The sequence below is a fragment of the Python bivittatus genome, unplaced genomic scaffold, assembly GCF_059951505.1.
Source record: "Python bivittatus isolate LINGU-HERP-01145 unplaced genomic scaffold, Pbiv_v1 ctg000020_np1212, whole genome shotgun sequence".
In the NCBI taxonomy this organism is placed as follows: domain Eukaryota; kingdom Metazoa; phylum Chordata; class Lepidosauria; order Squamata; family Pythonidae; genus Python; species Python bivittatus.
In genome coordinates, this window is record NW_028277030.1 from 62485481 (window position 1) to 62510209 (window position 24729).

At 41.2% G+C, this 24729-nt stretch overlaps 2 protein-coding genes across 4 annotated transcripts; both read right to left on the reverse strand.

Moving 5' to 3' along the window:
• Window positions 1-385: 385 nt before the first annotated feature.
• On the reverse strand, window positions 386-20087 carry LOC112543380 (amine sulfotransferase-like). Of its 3 annotated transcripts, XM_088139813.1 has the most exons (8): window positions 20078-20087; window positions 7017-7078; window positions 6600-6749; window positions 5954-6162; window positions 5006-5132; window positions 2987-3081; window positions 1351-1531; window positions 386-678 (listed from the first exon to the last, which is right to left on the reverse strand). In XM_088139813.1, exons 3-8 carry the CDS (start codon window positions 6739-6741, stop codon window positions 518-520), a joined length of 915 nt encoding a protein of 304 aa, XP_087995939.1. In that variant the 5' UTR covers window positions 6742-6749; window positions 7017-7078; window positions 20078-20087; the 3' UTR covers window positions 386-517. The 3 variants fall into 3 exon arrangements, with proteins under 3 accessions (XP_087995939.1, XP_087995952.1, XP_087995946.1); XM_088139826.1 differs by lacking the exon at window positions 20078-20087 and having other exon boundaries at window positions 7020-7078; XM_088139820.1 differs by lacking the exon at window positions 20078-20087.
• On the reverse strand, window positions 14625-19807 carry LOC103063145 (amine sulfotransferase-like). Its single transcript, XM_088139843.1, is given in 6 exon segments — window positions 14625-14917; window positions 15678-15858; window positions 17067-17170; window positions 18063-18189; window positions 19007-19215; window positions 19651-19807. Coding segments are annotated over 6 exon segments (924 nt in total). The 5' UTR covers window positions 19793-19807; the 3' UTR covers window positions 14625-14756.
• Window positions 20088-24729: the final 4642 nt, after the last annotated feature.

The following is a 24729-nucleotide window of genomic DNA, read 5'->3' on the forward strand; positions in this document are numbered from 1 at the left end:
CACAGGATGGGCATACTTCAGGTTTGCTCCTTGAGGCAACAGAGGAGACCTAGGAGATATGCCTTTTCTGTTTCAGTGCCTGACCCACCCCATCCCCCACTGCTGAGATTTGGAGGGTCCCAATTCTCTTAGCTTGCAGGAAAGATTTAAAATATTGGCTGTTGTTCATATGTTGGTTTGGGGTTTTTTTTGTTTTTTTTTTTGCTGATATTATATGTGGTTCTTTTTTAATTTGTTCTATTGTCTTTTTTTGTGGGTTTGTATTTGATGTACGCCACCCAGATTCATGATTATGCAAGTTGGGCCACTATAGAAATCTTCTCAATAAATAAATGAATAAATAAATAAGTAAACAAACAAACAAATAAATAAATATCCTACAATATTTAATAATAGCACAGAATTTAATGTTGTTTTTTTCTACGATATCTGCAGAGTTCAGGATTAAACATTACTACGTTATACAAAGACTGTTCTTGGAAGGTCAACTCTGCTTCAAATAATGTGATGATTTCTATCACATATTGTTTTCCTCCACTGAGCTGGAAGTAGGCTCAGAATCCTCATGAATATCCCAGCAGAACTTGAAGGGCAGCTTTTCCAACCTCTCCTTAAAGACGCTGTCAAACCTTTCATTCTGTGCAACAGTCAGTGTGTTCTTCCAGTCTCCAATAGTGCCTGGTAAACAGTGGTAAAAATATGCCAACATTTTTATCACTTTATTTGAACTAGAGGCGATTTATCTCATCCTGTCACTAAAATGTTCAGAAGATCAAATGTCTTCTAGAAGTGGTTTCCACTGTGCAATTTCCTTCCCCACGATGGGCTTCTCAGAGCCTGAGAAAGTGGATAATGGTTGGCAAAACATTACTAGCTTGGAACTTTCCTCCATGATCAGAGGAATGGTTAGCCCCCTCCCTGTCCATCAAACGGTTCTACCCTGGAGGACAGTGCCCAGGGCAGAGAATGGAGAGGTTGTGTCTCCACCACCCTAAAGTGGGCAGGGTGAGCTAGAACAATCCTACTCCCAAAGCATCATAAGACTCTGCAACAAACAGAAGGTTCATTAAAACCTGACAGATTATATCCATGCCAGAAATCTGTCAGGATGAAAAGGAGAAGATTACTTTAACACTGGTACAGCTAAGAAAGACACATACCTGCCTCAGATACAGGCTGGGGATCAGACAAGTGCAACATCATGAAGACACAGCAGAAAGGGAAGCTGTTAGGGCATGTTTATACCACTTTAGGAAGTGCCTTTTGGATGAAGGTGGTAATCCGGTTTTTAGAATAGGCCTGGCATATTCCACAAGGATAGGCCCAGAGCTTCAAATACTACTGATTTACCTTTGCGAAGAAAGTCCCCTTTGCTGAAATCTAGGAGATCAGGAGGCATGAATGTGTAGTTTGCTCTAGAATCCATTTTCATGTTATCAAATGTAGCTTTATCCACAACATCATCTACCTCCTTTTCAGATAGCTTTTTTCCTATGAAGCTGCATATTTTCAGGACAGAACTTCTTAGATCCTGCAATTTGATATAGCTTTCTATTAGGTCATCCACAACAATGGAGAAAAGATGGAAAAGTGTGTTGAAGTCTTTGGGGAAGTCTAAAGATTATCACTTCCTTATACAGATCTTGGGCAGAACGCAAGGGCATATAAAGTACTATAAGGCTTGGCAATATGGTATTTACAGGGCTGTAGAGCTGGCCCAGCAAACTCAGCCAGTGCAGACCTCCCACCAATCTCTGTTAATGGTCCCCTGGGTAGGAGAGAGGAAGGGAGTTGAGGCTTGCAGGCAGTGTTTTTCTACTTCTGTTCACACATGGTAGAGCAGCCTCCCTCTGAAGATGAGAGGGAGAGTTTCATTGTTGGCCTTCCAAGAACTGGAAGGCTGGAGGGCCCTTGGGGCATGAATGGTCACCACTATGCTTACTGTTTTTATAGTTGCTTGTGATTTTTAATTGATTTTCACTATGCTTTTATGTTTCTTTTTTGTAAACCTCTGTAAGTCATTTCTGTTCAATTGGAAGTATATATACAAACCAATAAATCCATAGGACTCTGATCTTCTTAATGCACCACAAAAGAGCATTGGCCTTTTAGATATGATTCATACTGAACTTCTGGTCAGTAAGTAGATACCAAGCCAGGTCTCCCCTTTCCTTTATTTGTACCCTTCATTTCTCATACCTTAATGCAGAACTTTACATTTCTCCCTGTTAAATTGCATACTGTTAATTTCAAACCTGAGTCTTTCTGAATCTTCTCTCTTTCATCTCATGAAAGACAGATAAAATACTTTCAGGTTTTGTGACATCTGCAAAGCTTTTAAGTATCCCTCCACTCCTTTGTTGATCAAAACGTTGAACAGACAAGGACCAGGTCAGAGCTGTGTGGCATTCTCATTTTATACTTCTCTCCAGCTGATTTGGAGCTCCTAATGATCACTCTGTCTGCAGTAATTCAGACAAGAGTGAATCCATCTTACAATAGTATTACGTAGCATTCTTTTTTCATTTTATTAAGGAGAATAATGAGAGAGTTTGGCAAAGATTTTGCTGAACCACAGGTGCATTTGCTTCTTGGATTCCTCTCATCTACTAAGTCAGTAACTCTACCAAAGGAGAGAGACTAGCCCTGCATGACTTGTTTGCAACAGACATATGCTGGCTCTTTTTAATTCTAGCATGGCTAACCATGTGCTCACAAACACACTGTTTATTAGTCTGTTCGATGTCAAGGTGAGAGCACTCTAGTTTCCTGGATCCTCCTCCTTCCTTTTGAAGAGGGAGACACTTACTTTTCTCCAAAGACCTCACCAGTCCCCCAGGAGTTTGCAGAGAAAACGAAGAGCGATTCTGTGGTCACCCCTCCCACTCCCTTCCTGAATAAGTTATTCTACATATTCCACCCTTTCTGAAGCCTTCTGTGCTTGATGGTTGTTCATATTGCACTAAACAACATGGACACGTCTTACCTTTTTCATTTCTTCATAAGAAAGGAAGAGAATATTGAAATCACCCTTATGAGCGTACCAGCCTTCTATATGGTCTAGCCACAAACTACAGAGCACTGATAGGAGAGAAATGAGTTTCGCATAAACATGAGTGCCATCCTAAAAGTCCCCTGCTTCACTTGTTCAGCAGGGCACTGCTGTGTTCCAGCGCACAGGCTGTCTCAGGACATATTCTTGGTGGAGTTGGGGTTTTTTGCAACCTCAGACCTTTCTTATTTGTATTGTTGTTCTAAGTGTGGGTTTTAACTTGGTACCCTCCCAGAGTCACTGCTATGAGATGGGCAGCCATATGAATTGTTTAAATAAATAGAGAACTACACCAGAGTGCAGGAATCTGCTTTGCCCACTCGGAATGGGGCAGGGGGCCCAGTTCTTCTAGCCGGTTTCTGGCAGCAGGGAAATGGCTGGGCTGCTCTTATGCTGATGTGTCTTTTCTCAGAGCACTGACCCCAACTGGGACGGGGGAGCTTCTCTGGGTGTCCATTGGTGGGTGTTGTCTTCAGCCCTGAAACCGAGGCTGATGCCATTGGTGAATCAGGGCAAACCATGTTCCACCTTCTGTCCCTATACTCAGCCCCAGTCTTGTTCTTACTTTCTCCCTTTTTCTCCTCCACATTAAATAAATCCTAGTATTTCTTCTATCTCTTTTAAAAAACTGTCTTCCCTTCCCCCCCCCCCCGGCCTTTTATGTTATGAGTTGTTCTAGGAATCCTGTATTCTTCTACAGCCCATCCCACTATAAACTGTCTGCATAGATGACTGTGCACCTGTGACCGGCATCTTCAGAGTGCAGGGGCACAGACAGGAGATACCCTTTTGTGGGTATTTATAGAGATCTGAAGGGGGGGAGTGGCGGGTATTAGGGGGGGTTGGGGGGGTGGGGTTAATGAGTGGCTGCTTGTTTTGGTGTCAGCATCTGTGTGTATCTTCCTGGGGATTAGGCAGGGTTTTTTCTTCTATTGAACTGTTAACGAGGGGCTGCTGGGGGTGATTAGCAAGTTCATTGTGTGAACTGTTCACATGTCCTAGTGGTTGAGCTGACCTTTTGCCGGCTGTATTTTTCAGGATTGGTAGCCAGGTTTTGTTGATTTTTAGACTCTCCTCTTTTTTATTGAAACTGTGCTGGTGTTTGTGAATCTCAATGGCTTCCCGGTATAGCCTGGTATAGTGGCTGTTGGTGTTGTCCAGTATCTCTGTGTTTTCAAATAGGATTTTGTGTCCAGTGTGCTTGAGAGCATGTTCAGCTACTGCAGATTTTTCTGGTTGCTGTAGTCTGCAGTGTCTTTCGTGTTCTTTTATCCTGGTATGGATGCTGCGTTTTGTGGTCCCGATGTATACTTGCCGGCAACTGCATGGTATGCGGTATACTCCTGCGGCGGTGAGGGGATCCTCAATGAACTCAGCTCAACCACCAGGACATGTGAACAGTTCACACAATGAACTTGCTAATCACCCCCAGCAGCCCCTCGTTAACAATTCAATAGAAGAAAAAACCCTGCCTAATCCCCAGGAAGATACACACAGATTCTGACACCAAAACAAGCAGCCACTCAGTAACCCAACCCCCCCACGCCCCCAATCCTCCCTCCCCCCCCCAGATCTCTATAAATACCCACAGAAGGGTCACATCACCCTGGGCACAGAGAGAACTGCTCCTGTCTGTGCTCTTGCACTCTGAAGATGCCGGTCACAGGTGCTGGCGAAACGTTAGGAAACAAAACTTCCAGAACATGGTCACACAGCCCGGAAGACCCACACCAGTCATCGTATACCGGCCGTGAAAGCCTTCGACAATACATTGTCTGCATAGAGTTTAAACAAATTACTGCATGAGTACAGTATAGAGAATAGTTATTCTTACCTTATTTTGGGGGAGAGGGTGGATTATTTGCTCTTTGTGGGAAGTGGATGGAAATATATTCTTAATCCCTCGCCCCCCCCCCAAAAAATGTTACTTTATCAAGATCAAGCCCTTCTTACCTTTGCCAGCCAAAAACCTCTCCAAGAGTGTATCAAAGTCTTTTGGTTTTTCCAGTTTGTTTGAAATTTTGGTAAAATGATAGTTAGAAACCAAGACATCCTTCGGATTTCTATATACATAAATTATCTGTAGGAGAAAGATAATAATATGTAGTAAAAAAAAAAAGATCTTCAGAGACTCCATCTGGAGTCAATGCTGTGATAGCTCTCAGCTTTTTTCCCCAGCAGCAGGAAAAAAGTGGGATGGAGGGGAAACTCTTCCTTGAGGCTCGGTGGACCTTAGGGGGCATTCTGGAAGCCAGAGGGTACTCCATTTCTACTTCATTTGATAAAAAGTTAACTGAACGGCAAAGCTAGCAATTATTTATTAACTTATTAATCATGTTTCTATAGCCACCCATCTCACACAGTGATTCTCGGCGGCATATATAACTAAACAAAATACATAAAAACCATTAAAAAACACAATTTAAATTAAAATGAAAAACAAGGTAAGAACAAGAAAACAGAATGGCAGCAAAGCACACACAGGGTGCATCAGTTAACTGTGATACAATCATCTAACAGGCAATGATCAATACAATCATCTAAGAAGCAGAAGTGTAATGTGGCACAAAAAGTTATGATCTGGAAGGGTGAGTCTGCGAAAAGTAAACTTAAGAATGAAACATCTCTGTACAGTATATGGATCTTCAATTCAGTTCTTAGCCTATTTCTTCCAGGAATGACATTCTGGTTTGAACACTGTTTTGTTTGGGGTATTTTCTCCCACACTTCAAACCTTGTTACACCCACCATACACATTGGAACAATATGCCATCTGTTTGGTTTTCCTTGCCTATTTACCGATGAAATATTGAGGTGCGTAGCTAAAAGAATAGAAGACAGACAGCCTCCCCCACCTTACCCCACCCCAGTATACAAACAATGTAGCAAAATAGGTCCTACTTTTCCTCTTCTCTTTCGTAATCCGCTGGGTACCAAATAGTATGGTAGATGAGAAGAAAAAAGTCGAGGTGATGGACGACTTTGTAAATCTGCATGGAAAACATTATACTCCAGCCATGGCGCTCTGTTAATCACGGTAATATTTTCAGTTCCATCTCGATGACCTTCATGAAAAATCAAGCTCAGAATATTCTGAGTCCATATTGTGCCTTGAAATAAGAAATAACTAAATTAATTCACCCAGTGCCATTGTTATTTTGAGAATGTTGAACTTATGCAAAGCAAACCTTCCTATCAGGAAGGATAGTAAACATTTCAGAGAAACATAAAAAGAATAGATTCTTCTAAGATGTTTAGATTAAGCTGATGGTTGTATATACCCTATTTATTAGCATCTCTTATTCCAAGGAAATGACCTTAGGAAGCTGATCCTGGAAAGAAAATTAGCTCTGTATAGTAAAACAAAAATGGTCAAAATGCAGATTTAGCACCTTTATTTTACCTATATTTCCAGCTTCTAATAAAATGCCAGATGTTAAAATCTTGTTACAGCACAGCACACTTGCAGCAACCAAAATACTGAAGACTTGAATGATAGGATTGGATAAAACAGTAACTCTCCATAGGAAAATATCTTTGAACTCACCTGATTTAGGATATGTGATTATGCATACATCATCATCTCGGATTTCAAAACTGTCCAGTGAATCTATAGTTTCAGGTGAGACCAGGTCTGTTATGAAATAGAATCCTTTGTATTTATACAGGAATTTATCTGGTGTCTCCATTGCTTGACCTGTTGGTATAATTATAGAGCAATTGACAATAGTTCCGATATTGATGGTCAATATTGTATTAATTCAATTCTTTAAAAATCATGCTTCTGGGCAACCTAAAGAAAAAACAACATATATCATTAATCTAATTAGTCAGTTAATTAGTTTCATCAACTCTATTTTTGCCCATGAAAGTTCCCATTGCAACGAGTAAATTTGCTGTTGTTCTTAGCATCTAATATTTCTCTTTAGAACAGGAAGTTTTAATTATAATATTAAAAACATACTACTTGCAAGTCTTGTCTTGTCTTGTCTTGTCTTGTCTTGTCTTGTCTTGTCTTGTCTTGTCCTGTCCTGTCTTCTTTTACCTTATATAGTCTCTGACAGTTGGTCACATCAGGTCTCTATGCCAATATATTTATAGTGCTTTCTCAATTATTTGGATTCCTGTACAGTGTTCAAATATTTAAAGAAGGCTAATCTTTGGTCAATCACTGTGTCAGCAGTGCTTCTACATTTCAAAAAAGAGTTAAAGGAGAGTTGGAACATGATTGAGTAATAATCTAATTAACAAGAAAGACAGAGAAAGAGATAATCTTCTCTAACTTATTAAAAAGCATTCTTTGAAAGACTTGATGGACCAAACCCATGAAGGAGTTTAGAGATCTATATCTAAGGGGCCCATCCGGCAACAACCATGGCGTACAGAAAATTGTTAAAAAGCATGAATGAAATGTTGCGTGTCTGGATGTGGGAATGCGAAAACAGTGCTTGGTGGGATAACATATGGAAGAAGCTGTGGAAGAAAACAAACCCATATAAGAGAACTGTTGCTGCCAAAAATGAACATGAAAGAAGGTTTTTGAATGATATAGAGAAACAGACAGTTGGATATTGTCAGCCCTTTGAGGTAGTCCAGACAAGAAGCACCAACCATGAATACTAACACTAGCTTTATGGTATGACTATGGTAACAGAATCTTACAAGTCTGAAACCACCTCTCCCCTCCCCTTACTTTACTCTCGCCAAAACTAGGGAGGTCCCTTCTAGGATGCCTTCTACAGCCCCACCCCTCCTTCAGACTCAGATTTTATTTATCAGACTGTTGTCTAGACTGTGGTTCTGCCTCTCCCAAGATCATTCCTACATACCTGTCACACCTAGCCCAAGGAACTCCAGGAGACCATGCAGATTCAGTTCAGCAATGTTTATTAGCTACAACCTCTATCAAGAATCTTCCCAACTGAAACTCTGTTCCCACAGTAGCTATGAAAACAGAGTGAATTCCTCAGGGAGGTGCCAGACTCATCCTCTTATCTCTTCCTCGCCCTTCTGGAGATGAAAGAGGATGCTTGCCTCCCTGAGTGTGGCCTTCATAGTTCTATTCCATCACAATACCATAACACAAATAATGCAATCAAAAATCAGTTTAGAGTTTACACTAAGATACAGTAAGAGGAATTTGGATTGCTCAAAAAAGTGACACAGTAGTATATTCAGTTGACACTGTGGCCAGATGCAATAGCAAAAGAATTATAGATTTCTTAATGAAATATCTTATTTTGAGACTCAACTCTGTATAAATGATGAGGATGTTATTGCTAAAAGGCATAAGATGTTGTTACAGATGAACTCAGAAGATGAACAAGTCAAGGAATGTATGGTTAAATGGGCTAAAAACTTTGGATACAATATCATGTTGGAACAATGGGAAAATATGTGGAACAAAGGTTTGAAATTTATGAGGAATTATAATTTGAAAGAGAATTTTTAAAAAACGACGTACTGCTGGTATTTAACTCCTGATAAGTTACTGAAAATGTATACCGGTATAACAAATGTTTGTTGGAAATGGTCACAGGGTGAAGGAACCTTTTATCATCTTTGGTGGACTTGTGAAAAGGCTAAAAAATTTTGGGACCAGATATGCATTGCTGTTCAAAAGATTCTTAAAGCGAATATTAAAAAAAAACACAAAAACCAGAATTGTTTTTACTGGGTTTGATGGAGAAAGGAGTGGAGAAACAATATGGATCTTTGCTTCTATATATGATCACAGCTGCAAGACTGTTATATGCGCAAAGATGGAAAGACTCACAAATACCTACAGTAGAAGAGTGGATTATTAAACTAATGGAGTTGGCTCAAATGGTGAAGCTAACAGCTTTAATGAGAGAGAATACTGTTTCCAAACTTGTCTCCTCATGGCAACCCTTCCTAGATTACGGGTTGGGAAAAAATGAAGCTTTGATTGTGGGATTTAATGATTAGATGGTTTGTGTTGATAGAAATAATGTGAATTAGGATTAAATAGTGGTAAGAGATTTTTTTTTTAAAATTTGTACTCATATCTGTATTGGAGATAGTTGGAAGTCACTTTCTGTTTTATTTTTCTACTTGATTTCACTCTTTTAGTTTGTGCCTTTTTGTTTTAGCTCTATCTTCTCTCTTTTCTATACTTTCTGATTTGTATTTCGATTGTACTTTTTATATATTTTAATAAAAGTCTTGATTAAAAAAAAAAGAATTATGGATTTACCAAGTATGGGATGCAGCAAAAAAATATATTTTCCCTTGCTACATTGTTATTGTTTGAACCTAGATTACAAACTTAGACTGATTATATACAATTCTTTTCCATATATAAATGGACACTCTATAAGTGATTAATTATTTTTCTTGTTGCTACATTAAAATATATATTTTGGGAGATGCTGTGTGGCAGAGCACCAATTGAAAGATCACTACTTCTAATAATCTCTTTTGGCCTGAGGCATTTTTAGAAAATAAAGGGGTTGTGGTTTCAGCCCTGTTCACCAGCCAGATAAAAAAGGATAGGTTTGACGAGAGTGAGCATTTGAGAGACTAGAGAAGTTGATGAGAAGGAACTCCTTCCATCCGCCATCTGGTAAATGAGTGTCTTGCGCTAGCAGTGCCACTTAGAGAAAGTGCCACAACCCGCTCCCCGAGCTGTAAATGTGTCCACAATTTTTCACACTTCCTCTGGATTGGTTTTTGCTCTCATTGGCAGAAAAGGGTTTGTACTCCCGGTCACCATTCTGTTGAGGTTGTTTTACTGTGCATTAAAACAGAGAACCTAATATACACATGCCTGATCTTTTCCCATCATTTCCCTAATTGTACTTTTGCTTCTTATCTTTCTCCAGATTTTGATCTGGAAAATTGGCATCAGAATCTTTTGATCTGTGGTTTCAAAAAAACAACTTATTGTTTAGAAAATCTGAACTGTGTTCATGTGTGTGCATGAGAACACTTTCATAAGAAAGTCTGAGGAACTGAGATGATCTTCTGGTGACATTTTAGCTCTTTTATTGCACTTTTCTACTAAAAATTCTAAATGCTAATGAAAATAATAAAAAATAAACAGTACAGTACAATTTTAATTTAAAACCAACTTTATTTTATTTATTTTACTAGACTTATATGCCACTCCATTCACTGAACATCAGTTCCAAGTTCATTTGCTTAAAGCTGTTATGTGACACGACTTGATACACAGATTGACAAATGAACCAAAAATATTCAAATTCAATTTATGCAGTACATCATCAGTACAGTGGTACATCGGGTTACGAACTTAATTCGTTCCGTGACTCTGGTCGCAGGCCGAATTGATCGCAACCCGAAGCAAATTTCCCCATAAGGTTCAAAGTAATTACCGTTAATCCGTTCTGGCATGGAGGACAGGGAGGCGGCTATTGCTTGGAGGGAGAGTGCCCCTCCCTACGACCATGTGTCAGCGGCCGAAAATGGCTGCGGACCATGTGTCAGGGGTGGAAAAATGGCCACGGACCACGTGTCAGGGGAGGAAAATGGCCGCGGACCACGTGTCAGGGGCAGAAAATGGGGGCGGACTGTGTCACGGGAGGGAAAATGGCCACGTATCCTGTTCGTACCCTGAGGTGGAGTTCGCAAACCGAAGCAAAATTTTGCGGCCGGAGCTGGTCGTAACCCAAAAGGTTCGTTAACAGAAGCGTTCGTAACCCGAGGTTCCACTGTAGTTTATTTAAAACTATACACAAGCCTAGTGTGGGAAAAGGTTGGTTGTTAAAGACAAGCTACACATTAAAGTAAATAGGCATACTGCTGTCTGTGCTTTCAACTGTAAGGATAGATAGGAGCCCCCAATCCACACTAAGACCTCCTTTTTCATGCACATTCTGTGAAATCTTTTCTCCTGCCCCATTCCAAACTTCACATTTTCCCTAAGAACATTGCTAAGCTTATTTTCAGGCTCTCAGTCTCACTTTGTGTGGAGGAAGGGGCTGATACTGGTGTCTTAGTCCACTTTCATTGGACCAACTAATTGGACTAACGTCATCGTCCAAAATGCAATAAGCCACAAAGCTCAGGATTGAGACTGCACAGGAACTGTTCTAAACAAGCGTTTTGTCACATTTTCCAAGCAGGTACAATTTTAAGCTCCTTATTGTGCATTATTTTTCTTTTGTCAAATTGGAAATGGACTCATAGTTCATCATGGATCTCACAGCAAAATTTGAAGGGCAGCTTTGCTACACTCTCCTTGAAAACACTCAATGCAACCCTCAGTGTGGATTTCTCAGTCTCCAGTAGTAACTGTTACAGGAAGCAGAGAGAAAGTACAGATAGCAATCAGCAAAAGAACATTTCTTATTTCTTTATTTTAGTTAGGACTGGGTATTTTTGGACCTGGAGCAGCAAGGGATGAAATGTGTATCAGGACATCACACTGCAAATTGTATCACCCAAGTGCAAGGATGTGGTGACAAGGCTTGCATCATGCCATTACAGGTAGTCCTCATTTAGCAACCAAAATTGGGACTGGCAACTTGGTCATTAAGCAAAGCGGTCACTAAGTGAAACATTACGATCTTACTTCAGCTTTCTTTTGCTATACACAACTGCAAAGGTCATAAAGGCGAGGACAGGTTGCAAGGTTACTTTTTCATCAGTGTTCTAACTGCGAATGTTTGCTAAGCAATCCAGTTGGTAAACAAGGCCTACCTATAGCATGCAAGTGTCCTTTTTTTTATTAGTGGGGCTATCCCCAAATGCCCATGACTGGATGCTACTTAGCCTCCACCTTCAACAGAGCTTTCTTTCTTATAACTCTATGGATGGGGAGGTTATTTTTAGGGACTCCAGCAGCAGCAGCACAGTGACATTGTTTGTAGGGCTTAGAGCAGGGATATGTTTCAGATCCAGCCTTTCCTGGGCAAGTGCCCTTAGCAGTGGCATTTTTTAGTGGGTCCAACCAAGGCACCTTCCATCGCCTAACCTTCTCTTTCCCCACTACTGATCGTATTAACTTTGCTCCCAGGACATCTGCACCAAGATTTTGAAACCGTGGAATTATGAGTAAGCACAGGAGAAGCATGTCCTGGCAACCTCTTTATTCTGCTGGGTCCCGTCCTCTTGTCCTCAGTCCGTGAGGGAGACAGACTTAAGTCATCCTAACTGGACCATCGTTAAAGTAGCGTTTTGCCCCCAAAGCTGGCAGCGACCCAAAGAATTCGGGAATCGGCGGAGTCTGACATCATTTGCCAGTCATCCACTAAGGAGTGAAAATCGCACGGTTTGGCTGCTTTAGGCAGGTGCAGACACAGCTCTTCCCCTTTCCTCCATCATCATGCTTTTTGCTCTTCTGTAGGCAGAAAGAGCCGATTACAGCTGCCGGCTGCTATTGGGGTCCTGTGCTTCCTTAGATGAGGGGTTTGGAAGAGTAAAGTGGGTGTCACGGCCAGCTCAGACTCAGAAGATGAAGAGGAACTACAGAAGGTCATCAGCTGAGGGGACTCATCTGGAAGCGTAGCAGGCAGGGAAAGCAGCGTTGCCTTGCAGCCAGGAGAGGCAGCTATCCCTGGCTCCAGAAGAGGCAGAGCTAGCACCTCCACCCGATGCAAGGACCCTCCGCGAAGAGAGGAGGGCTGAAGAAAGGTGCTCAGCGGGACTCTTGGCCAGAAAGAACCCAGACCGTCAAAGGAACAAATTTGGACCGTGACGCCCCTATATGAGGGGAGTTGCCTGCCTCACAGATCCATTTTTAAATTTTAGATGTATTCTGCCCTTTATGTATATTTATGGTTTTAATGTTTTTGTAAGTCGCCCAGAGTCCCCCCCCCCATTGGGGGGAGATGGATGGGGGAGAAATTTGATTAAATAAATAAATAAGCGACAACTCTCGTTCTACCTCACCACTGTATACCTCAACTACTCATTATCTATCTGCCTTTTGAAGCCAGTTGAAGGCATGGAATTTTATTCTCCAATGGGAGACCATGTCTGACCGTGCCTTTTGTCGCTTAAGAACCTCTCTCTCAGTGTCACTTGTGTATTATTGTGGGTTTTCAGTTTGCTTGTTCTCTAGGTTACTTGGATTTCTTTCTTCTTCTCCGTTTTTAAAATTAATTATTCATTTTTGGAGAGTCCAAAATAAAGCCAAAATACCAAAATACCCTACAATAAGAATCCTTCAGCTTAAAACTCATAAACAACCAGAGAAAAGGAAAGGGGGGGGGGGTACCAGACAATCAAGAAAGGTCTACCTTATATATTACACTTATAAATATGGTTTACTAAAAATACCATATAATATTATAATATAACCAGGGATAAAGATATTATTGTAGAATGTCATAATGGAACCTGTGGTCACCAAAGTTACTCGTTCAAGGACTGGATCTGTCATTCATCAGTTTGTCTGAGGTTTTGACTTCACTTTCCAGAGATTTGGATAAAGGACTCTGGACTTGTTGAGAATAGACTTCAGGGTGAGGTGTTGTGAGATGAGGATTGTCTGGGGTAGTGCTGCTCACTGTCCCCTGGATGGGAGATGGGAGATGGAAGGGGAAGTAAGAATTTATTTAGCTTACCAACCAGTTGTTTTGCAGTTTCTGCATCTATCTACCCTAACGAACAGGGGAGGTGGGCTCTAGATGGAGATAGTGCATCTATTCTGGTCCACCTTGATCTCTTAGTGGTCTTCATACTATTCATGTGCAACTGCTCGAGGGATTGGGAATAGGAAGCATAGTATTCTGGCATTTCTCCTTCCTCTAGAGTTACTTGCTTTCAGGGTTGGTGTGGCGAGTGTCAGGGTTCTACTCTCTTCCCATTTTTAACATTTAGATGAAGCCACTGTGTGAGGTCACTCATTGGCATGGAGGAGGAATCACTGGCATGTTGAAGATGCTCAACGATATATATCTCCATCCCAGACTGACCAGTGATGCTGCCAAGTTGCTTTCTCCATGTCTGGAGGCTGTGGGAGTCTGGATTTGGAGGAACAGGCTTCAACTCAACCGTAGCAAGAATGAATGGTTGTGGGTTTGGGGCCCCTCTGACACTGCAGCTGGAGATTCAAGGTGATAGTTAGACACCTACAAAGGACCCAGTTATTAGCACAGGGCCAGGTTATTTGTGGGACAGCCTGTCTCTCATTATTTCTGCCTGTTCCATACGCTCTCATAGCATGGGCATACTTCAGGTTTGCTCCTTGAGGCAAGGTCAACAGAGGAGACCTAGGAGATATGCCTTTTCTGTTTCAGTGCCTGACCCACCCCATCCCCGCACTGCTGAGATTTGTAGGGTCCCAATTCTGTTAGCTTGCAGGAAAGCTTTGAAATCTTGGCTTTCCCCTCAGGAGTTGAGCTAAGATGATATTTAAGCAAGTCTTCAGGGAGGTGGAGAGTAGGATTGCTGGGTGTGGCTGTTGTTGATATGTTGGTTTGGGATTTTATTTTTGGCTGATATTAAATGTGGGTTTTGTTTTAATTTGTTCTATTGTCTTTGTTTGTGGTTTTGTATTTCATGTATGCCACCCAGACTCATGATTATGCAAGTTGGGCTGCTATAGAAATCTTCTCAATAAATAAATAAATATCCTACAATATTTAATAATAGCACAGAATTTAATGTCGCTTTTTTCTATGATCTCTGCAGGGTTGAGAATTAAACATTACTAGGTTATACAAAGACTGTTCTTGGAAGGTCAACTCTGCTTCAAATAATGTGAAGGTTTCTATCACATATTGTTTTCCTCCACTGAGCTGGAAGTAGGCTCAGAATCCTCATGAATATCCCAGCAGAACTTGAAGGGCAGCTTCTCCAACCTCTCCTTAAAGACGCTGTCAAACCTTTCATTCTGTGCAACAGTCAGTGTGTTCTTCCAGTCTCCAATAGTGCCTAGTAAACAGTGGTAAAAATATGGCAGAAGTTTTATAATTTTAATTGAACTAGAGGTGATTATCTCATCCTGTCACCAAAATGTTCATTCTTACACTGGTATGTGACTCAGTTTGTGTAGGAAGGTGTATATGTAACATTTCAGGACTTCCAGAGGGGGCAATAGTGATGAAGATCAAAAGTCTTCTAGAAGTGGTTTCCAGTGTGCAATTTCCTTCCCTACGATGGGCTTCTCAGAGCCTGAGAAAGTGGATAATGGTTGGCAAAATATTACTAGCTTGGAACATTGCACTTTCCTCCATGATCAGAGGAATGGTTAGCCCCCTCCCTGTCCATCAAATGGTTCTACCCTGGAGGACAGTGCCTAGGGTAGAAAATGGAGAGGTTGTGACTCCACCACCCTAAAGTGGGCAGTGTGAGCTAGAACAATCCCACTGCCAAAGCATCATAAGACTCTGCAACCAGCAAAATGGTCATTAAAACCTGTCGGATTATATCCATGCCAGAAATCTGTCAGGATGAAAAGGAGAAGATTACTTTAACACTGGTACAGCTAAGAAAGACCCATGGCTGCCTCAGATGCAGGCTGGCGATCAGGCAAGTGCAACATCATGGAGACACAGCAGAAAGGGAAGCTGTTAGGGCATGTTTATACCACTTTAGGAAGTGCCTTTTGGATGAAGGCGGTAATCCTGGTTTCAGTTGAAGCCTGGCATATTCCACAAGCATAGGCCCAGAGCTTCAAATACTACTGATTTACCTTTGCGAAGAAAGTCCCCTTTGCTGAAATCTAGGAGATCAGGAGGCATGAATGTGTAGTTTGCTCTAGAATCCGTTTTCATGTTATCAAATGTAGCTTTATCCACAACATCATCTACCTCCTTTTCAGTTAGCTTTTTTCCTATGAAGCTGCATATTTTCAGGACAGAACTTCTCAGATCCTGCAATTTGATATAGCTTTCTGTTAGGTCATCCACAGCAATGGAGAAAAGATGGAAAAGTGTGTTGAAGTCTTTGGGGAAGTCTAAAGATTATCCCTTCCTTATACAGATCTTGCATATCAATGCTTTGCTTTTGTCTCTCACTCCCCCAACCTTTAATTCTTTCTTTCCCTCCTAAAAAAAAAAAAATTACCCTGAGATTAAGTGATTTGTATTTTTCATGTTTTTTAAGAAAAATGAAAACTATAGATAGGCACAGGAAGCAATTTAAATCGATTAAACAAAGAAACACTTCCTGAGGTCTGCTGCTAAATGTTTTCAAGAGGCAAGTTGTTGAAAAGCGTTCATGGTTCGGAATATATTTCTGTGCCACAATTTTCCTAAGATTCACTCTTACATTCTTAGGAATCATGGCTATATGAGGGGCTGGCCAGTTCTGAAGCCAGGCTACATAAATGCCTTGGTCTGTCTTGAAATCATGGCTGCAGTTGACTTGAGTCAATCTCTTTAGAGCCAAAGGGCTTTTACCACTGTTGTGCCTTCCTCAGCAACCCTCTTCCACTGCCCCCTCCCCAAATATACCCTTATACTGGAAATAAATCAACATGGAATTAAAAGAAAAATCCCCTCCACTCCTTCACTGATCAAAATGTGGAACAGACAAGGACCCAGGTCAGAATCCTGCAGCATTCTCATTTGATACTTCTCTCCAAGGTGACTTTGAGCTATTAACGATAACTCTGTCTGCAGTAATTCAGACAAGAGTAAGTCCGTCTTACAATACTATTATATAGCACATATTTTTCATTTTATTAAGGAGAATAATGAGAGACTTTGGCAAAGGTTTTGCTGAACCACAGGTGTGTTGTGCTTCTTGGATTCTCCTCATCTACTAAGTCAGTAACTCTATCAAAGGAGATAAATTTGCTTTGCATGACCTGTTTGCAAGAGACAAATGCTGACTCCTCGTAATTCAAGCATGCCTAACCATGTGCTAACCATGTGCTCACAAATATGTTGCTTATTAATCTGTTTGATGTCAAGGGTACAGCACTTTATTTTCCAGGATCCTCCTCCCTTTTGAAAAGGGGGACACTTACCTTTCTCCAAAGACCTCACCAGTCCTCTAGGGGTTCACAGAGAAATTGCACTCTTTCTAAAGCTTTCTGTGCTTGATGGTTGTTCATATTGCACTAAACAACATGGACATGTCTTAGCTTTTTCATTTCTTCATAAGAAAGGAAGAGAATAGTGAAATCACCCTTATGAGCGTACCAGCCTTCTATATGGTCTAGCCACAAATTGCACATCACTGATAGAAGAGAAATGAGTTTTGCATAAACATGAGTGCCATCTTAAAAGTCCCTTGCTTCACTTGTTCAGCTGGGCCCTGCACTGTTCCAGCTCACAGGATGTCTCAGGGATGCATTGTTGGTGGAGTTGGGTTTTTTGCAACCTCGGCCTTTCTTATTTGTATTGTTTTTCTAAGTGTAGGTTTTAACCTGGTCCCCTCCCAGAGTCACTGCTGTGAGAGGGGCAGCCTAATTAATTAATTAATTGCTTAAATAAATAGAAAACTACCCCAGAGTGCAGGAATCTGCTTTGCCCACTCGGAATGGGGCAGGGGTCCCAGTTCTTCTAGCCGGTTTCTGGTAGCAGGGAAGTGGCTTGGCTGGAGTTCCTCTGAGCACTTGCTTGCTGCCTCGTGCTGAAGGGTCTTTTCTCAGAGCACTGACCCCAACTGGGAGGGGGGAGCTTCTCTGGGTGTCCATTGGTGGGTGTTTCATTCAGCCTGGAAACTGAGGCTGATGCCATTGGTGAATCGGGGCAAAGCCATGTTCCACCTTTTGTCCCTATTACTCAGACCCAGTCTTGCTCTTACTTTTCTCCCTTTTTGTCCTCCACATAAAATAAATCCTAGTATTTCTTCTCTCTCTTTTAAAAAACTGCCTTCCCTTTCCCTCCCCCGCGTCTTTTATATCATCAGTTGTTCTAGGAATCCTGTATTCTTCTCCACCCATCCATCCCAGTATGCATAGTGTTTAAACAAATTACTGCATGAGTACAGTATAGAGAATAGTTATTCTTACCTTATTTGGGGGGAGAGAGTGGATTGTTTGCTCTTTGTGGGAAGTGGATAGAAATATATCCACTTCCCACTTTTCTAAAACAAAAATGTTACTTTATCATGATCAAGCCCTTACTTTTGCCAGCCAAAAACCTCTCCAAGAATATATCAAAGCTTTTTGGTTTTTCTAGTTTGGTTAAAATTTTAGAATAATGATAGCTAGAAACCAAGACATCCTTTGGATTTCTATATACATAAATTATCTGTAGGAGAAAGATGATAAGATCTAGTCAAAAAATGATCTTCAGAGACTCCATCTGGAGTGAATGTAGGGATGACTCTCAGCTTTTTTCCCCAGCAGCAGGAAAAAAGTGGGACGGAGGGGAAAGTCTTCCTTGAGGCTCGGTGGACCTTAGGGGCCATTCTGGAGGCCAGAGGGTACTCCATTTCTACTTCATTTGATAAAAAGTTAACTGAACGGCAAAGCTAGCAATTATTTATTAACTTATTAATCATGTTTGTATAGCTGCCCATCTCAGGCAGTGATTCTCGGCAGCATATATAATTAAACAAAATACATAAAAACCATTAGAAACCACAATTTAAATGAAAATGAAAAACAAGGTAAAAACAACAAAACAGAATGGCGGCAAAGCACGCATAGAGTGCATTGCTAACTGTGATAGAATCATCTAACAGGCAATGATCAATACAATCATCTAAGAAGCAGAAGTGTAAGGTGGCACAAAAAGTTATGATCTGGAAGGGTCAGTCTGTGAAAAGTAAACTTAAGAATGAAACATCTCTGTATATGGATCTTCAATTCGGTTCTTAGCCTATTTCTGCCTGGCATGACATTATGGTTTTGAAACTGTTTTGTTTGGAGTATTTTTCTCTCACACTTCAAACCTTGTTACCACTCACCAAACACATTGGAACAATATGCCATCTGTTTGGTTTTCCTTGACTATTTACCGATGAAATATTGAGGTGCGTAGCTAAAAGAATAGAAGGCAGACAGCCTCCACCCCCACCTTACCACACCCCAGTATACAAACAATGTAGCAAAATAGGTCCTACTTTTCCTCTTCTGTTTCGTAATCCGCTGGGTACCAAATAGTACGGCAGGTGAGAAGAAAAAAGTCGAGTTGATGGACGACTGTTTAAATCTATATAGACAGGAGAGTACTCCAGCCATGGCGCTCTGTTAACCAGGGTAATATTTTCAGTTCCATCTCGATGACCTTCATGGAAAATCAAGCTCAGAATATTCTGAGTCCATATTGTGCCTTCAAATAAGAAATAACTAAATTAATTCACCCGGTTCCATTGTTATTTGGAGAATGTTGAACTTATGCAAAGCAAACCTTCCTATCAGGAAGGATAGTAAACATTTCAGAGAAACATAAAAAGAGTAGATTCTTCTAAGAAGTTTAGATTAAGCTGATGGTTGTATGTACCCTAATTATTAGCATATCTTATTCCAAGGAAATGACTTTAGGAAGTTGATTCTGGAGAGAAAATTAGCTCTGAAAAGTAAAAGAAAAATGGTCAAAATGCAGATATACCACCGTTATTCTACCTATATTTCCAGCTTCTAATGAAATGCCAAACGTTAAAATCTTGTTAGAGCACAGCACAGTTGCAGCAACCAAAATACTGAAGACTTGAATGACAGCATTGGATAAAACAGTAACTCTGTCGGAAAACATCTTTGAACTCACCTGATTTAGGATATGTGATTATGAACACATCATCATCTCAGACTTCAAAACTGTCCAGTGAATCTATAGTTTCAGATGAGACCAGATCTCTTATGAAATAGAATCCTTTGTATTTATGCAGGTATTTATCTGGTGTCTCCATTGCTTGACCTGCTGGTATAATTATAGAGCAATTGGCAATCGTCCCTACATTGATGGTCAATATTCTTTAATTCAATTCTTTACAAATCATGCTTCCTGGCAACATTAAGAAAAAACGACATATATCATTCATCTAATTAACCAGTTACTTAGTTTCGTCAACTCTATTATCGCCCATGAAATTTCCCATTGCGAAGAGTAAATTTGCTGTTGTTCTTAGCATCTAATAGTTCTCTTCACAAAAGAAAGTTTAATTACAATATTAAGAACATACTAGTTGCAAGACTTGTCTTGTCTTGTCTTGGACAGTCGGTCACATCTGGTCTATAAGCCAACTTTTTTACAGTGCTTTCTCAATCATTTGTATTCCTGTACATGTTCAAATATTTAAGGAACGCTAATCTTTGGTCCATCACTGTGTTAGCAGTGCTTGTACATTTCAAAAAAGAGTTAAAGGAGAGGTGGAACATGATTGAGCAATAACCTAATTAACAAGAAAGACAGAGAAAGAGATAATCTTCTCTAACTTATTAAAAAGCATTCTTTGAAAGACTTGATGGAGCAAACCCATGATAGGGATTTAAAGATCTATATCTAAGGGGCCCATCTGGCGACAACCATGGAATACAGAAAATTGTTAAAAACCATGAATGAAATGTTGTGTGTCTGGATGTGGGAATGCGAAAACAGTGCTTGGTGGGATAACATATGGAAGAAGCTGTGGAAGAAAACAAATCCATATTAGAGTTCTGTTGTGCCAAAAATGATGGTGAAAGAAGGTTTTTGAATTATAAAAAAACAGACAGTTGGATATTGTCAGCCCTTCGAGGTAGTCCAGACAAGAAGCACCAACAATGAGTGCTAACACTAGCTTTATAGTCATGTTTGTATAGCCGCCCATCTCACATAGTGACTCTCAGCAGCATACATATTTAAACAAAATACATAAAAACTGTTCAAAACCACAATTTAAGTTAAAATGAAAAAAAGATAAAAGCAGGAAAACAAGAAAAGAAGAAAAAAGAATGGTGGCAAAGCATGCACAGAATGCACCAGTTAACTCTCATACAATCATCTAACAGGCTCCAATCTATCATGGTGTAACAATCTGCCACTCTAGACTCCCAATGACAGAAACTCTCCGTGAAACTGATATGGTTCAAAGAAAAGTTCATTTATTGAGAAGTAGTATACAGGTCCAAAGCATTGCCAAGACTAACCCGCACGTGCCAAAAAGTTACTTTTACCCATTTCTGTTGCACCCCTTTTGCCTCCTATCCTAGCTTCCACAGTCCTCTTCCCCATTGCCGGTTGGTACGACCTTGAGCATTCTTGAGAATCCAATAACATTGAAGAAAGGCGCTCGGCAAGACTATTGGCCAGAAAGAACAAACCCCATGAAAGAAACAAATCCGGATCATGGCGCCCCTACATATGAGGGGGGTTGCCTGCCTCACAGATCCACTAGCAACAACTCTCCATTTACCTCACCACTGTATTCCTCAACTCCTTGGCCTGCCTTCTCAAGTAGTGACCTTGGACCTTCATACCATGTTTTTTTGACCCCCTAGTACCTCGGTTACGAATTGAACTCTCTCTTGCCTCTAATCTAAGCTGGTTGAGTTTTGGTGGGCTAGGCACTTGGGGCATGAGGGACTACGATTGCTTGCTCAAACCATTTTGCTCTTATCGTCCTGTTTGAAAACCCTTTAGTAAAGATATCAGATTTAGCTGTGTGGCTGTGACTTCCATGGGCTGGGACAGGACAATGGGGGAGCCAGACTCTCTCAAAACCCATGAAGTTCTTGCCCCATCACACAGCTTGTGGGTGGGCAGGCATAAGAGAGTGCCGGACCCTGCTCCAAAGAAGCCTACGGAGCAACCTGGGCAGTTGGCAAATACATTGCTGTCTGTAGTGAAACAGGAAACCACACCTGCCAAACTCATTGCCTCTGCAAGCTCACCAACAGATGTTCAGCAAAGGAGGCGTGTTCAGACAGGTATTCTGTCCCACTTTCTTGTTCATGGTGGAGAATGAAAGGCGGGGCAGCCACCTGTCAACTCACCACCTCCCCAAGCTCCGTCGGGCATCCTTGCCTTGACCCGCTGGTGGTGTTCTGAAAGGAGAAGGGCAGCAAAACCAGAGGATTTGGTCAAAATTCTGCTTCAGGCACTCTGGAAATAACCATTCAGTGACAAGGCAAAACAGAGGCAATAGATGCAGAGAGGCATCAGCAATGAGGGCAGCAAGTCTGATACCAGGATAGTCTACTACTGACTCAAGGCAATGGAGGAAAGCCCTTAGCCACCTAAGAAAATCCGTGCTGGGACTTGGCAAAGTGTAAAACATGATAAGGTTGCGTAGGAAGTAGCCTGGACATCAAATGTCAAAAATCTAGTTCATTTGTCCACATTTGGGGAATCAAAATACAAATGATAGTAAGAATTTCAGAGAAAAGTACAATTAGGTGTTTTCTGCAGATAGAGCCAAGTTCTATAGCTCTAGTTAATAACTCTGAAACTTGGAATTTTATCATTCTTCCATGTTGTGCAGGAGTTGGCAATTGATCACTTCTTCCAACGCATGCTGGCAATTACTTTGCTCGTACTGCAATTTTTGTTTGCCTTTGGAGCAAACCAGTTCAGACACAGTGGTTGCGTAAGTATTCTTATTGCTGCAGCAAAACAACTAGACAAATGCTGGTCGCACTTCTCTAGATTCAGAAGCTAAGCAGGATCATTTCTGGTTAGGATTTGGATGGGAAATCCCTTACTTTCACTCCTAAAAGGACTAGAACTCATGGCCTTCCGGTTTCTTCTCCAGCATCTTAGCCACTACAACATCTGGGTGGCTGGGCTACACCATTCCACGTTCTGAAAACCACCCATGAGAAGTACAGGAGTGTTTGTTACATGGGTTTCCCCTGAGGATGATTCAGAAAATGCAAAACATGGCAGCAACGCTGTTTTCCAGAAGACCCTTGAGACAACACACATAAGACTTATCCCAAGGAACCCCACTGGCTATCACTGGTGTTGCAACCTATTTAAAATGCTTAATGTCTAAGATTTTGTATTGGAGAGTGCACTTCTGCAATTGACCCTGACCCAAAGGCAGGATCTGTAAGGGGAAGTGAGACTCAGAGTCCCATGGCTGGGAGAAGCGGGTTATGTGAGAATGTAGGAAAGGCCCTTCACTGTGGTGGGACCTTGGTCTGGAATGACCTTCCTTCCCCAGGAGGCCAGACCAATCTCACCATTATCCATCTGCCTTTTGACGCCAGGTGAAGGCATGGAATTTTATTCTCCAATGGGAGACCACATCTGACCGTGCCTTTTGTCCCTTAAGAACTTCTCTCTCAGTGTCACTTGTGCATTATTGTGGGTTTTCAGTTTGCTTGTTCTCTAGGTTACTTGGATTTCTTTCTTCTTCTCTATTTTTTTCATTAATTATTCATTTTAGGAGAGTCCAAAATAAAGCCAAAATACCAAAATACCCTACAATAACAATCCTTGAGCTTAAAAGTCATAAACAACCAGAGAAAAGGAAAGGGGGGGGGGGTTACCAGACAATCAAGAAAGGTCTACCTTATATATTACACTTATAAATAGTCACTGGTTTACTAAAAATACCATATAATATTATAATATAACCAGGGATAAAGATATTATTGTAGAATGTCATAATGCAACCTGTGGTCACCAAAGTTACTCGTTCAAGGACTGGATCTGCCATTCATCAGTTTGTCTGAGGTTTTGACTTCACTTTCCAATGATTTGGATAAAGAACTCAGGACCTGTTGAGAATAGACTTCAGGGTGAGGTGTTGTGAGATGAGGATTGTCTGGGGTAGTGCTGCTCACTGTCCCCTGGATGGGAGATGGGAGATGGAAGGGGAAGTAAGAATTTATTTAGCTTACCAACCAGTTGTTTTGCAGTTTCTGCATCTATCTACCCTAACGAACAGGGGAGGTGGGCTCTAGATGGGGATAGTGCATCTATTCTGGTCCACCTTGATCTCTTAGTGGTCTTCATACTATTCATGTGCAACTGCTCGAGGGATTGGGAATAGGAAGCATAGTATTCTGGTGTTTCTCCTTCCTCTAGAGTTACTTGCTGTCAGGGTTGGTGTGGCGAGTGTCAGGGTTCTACTCTCTTCCCGTTTTTAACATTTAGATGAAGCCACTGTGTGAGGTCACTCATTGGCATGGAGGAGGAATCACTGGCATGTTGAAGATGCTCAACGATATATATCTCCATCCCAGACTGACCAGTGATGCTGCCAAGTTGCTTTCTCCATGTCTGGAGGCTGTGGGAGTCTGGATTTGGAGGAACAGGCTTCAACTCAACTGTAGCAAGAATGAATGGTTGTGGGTTTGGGGCCCCTCTGACACTGCAGCTGGAGATTCAAGGTGATAGTTAGACACCTACAAAGGACCCAGTTATTAGCACAGGGCCAGGTTATTTGTGGGACAGCCTGTCTCTCATTATTTCTGCCTGTTCCATACGCTCTCATAGCATGGGCATACTTCAGGTTTGCTCCTTGAGGCAAGGTCAACAGAGGAGACCTAGGAGATATGCCTTTTCTGTTTCAGTGCCTGACCCACCCCATCCCCGCACTGCTGAGATTTGTAGGGTCCCAATTCTGTTAGCTTGCAGGAAAGCTTTGAAATCTTGGCTTTCCCCTCAGGAGTTGAGCTAAGATGATATTTAAGCAAGTCTTCAGGGAGGTGGAGAGTAGGATTGCTGGGTGTGGCTGTTGTTGATATGTTGGTTTGGGATTTTATTTTTTGCTGATATTATATGTGTGTTTTTTTAAATTTGTTCTATTGTCTTTGTTTGTGGTTTTGTATTTCATGTATGCCACCCAGACTCATGATTATGCAAGTTGGGCTGCTATAGAAATCTTCTCAATAAATAAATAAATATCCTACAATA

Bases quoted from the DNA above. Each gene is read 5' to 3' on its own strand.
- LOC112543380 (XM_088139813.1), bottom strand. From the start codon at position 6,741: ATGGAGACACCAGATAAATTCCTGTATAAATACAAAGGATTCTATTTC. The intron at 6,163-6,599 runs GTGAGTTCAAAG...TCTTATTTCAAG, and splicing joins AATCACATATCCTAAATCAG to GCACAATATGGACTCAGAAT. The intron at 5,133-5,953 runs GTAGGACCTATT...TTTCTCCTACAG, and splicing joins TACGAAAGAGAAGAGGAAAA to ATAATTTATGTATATAGAAA.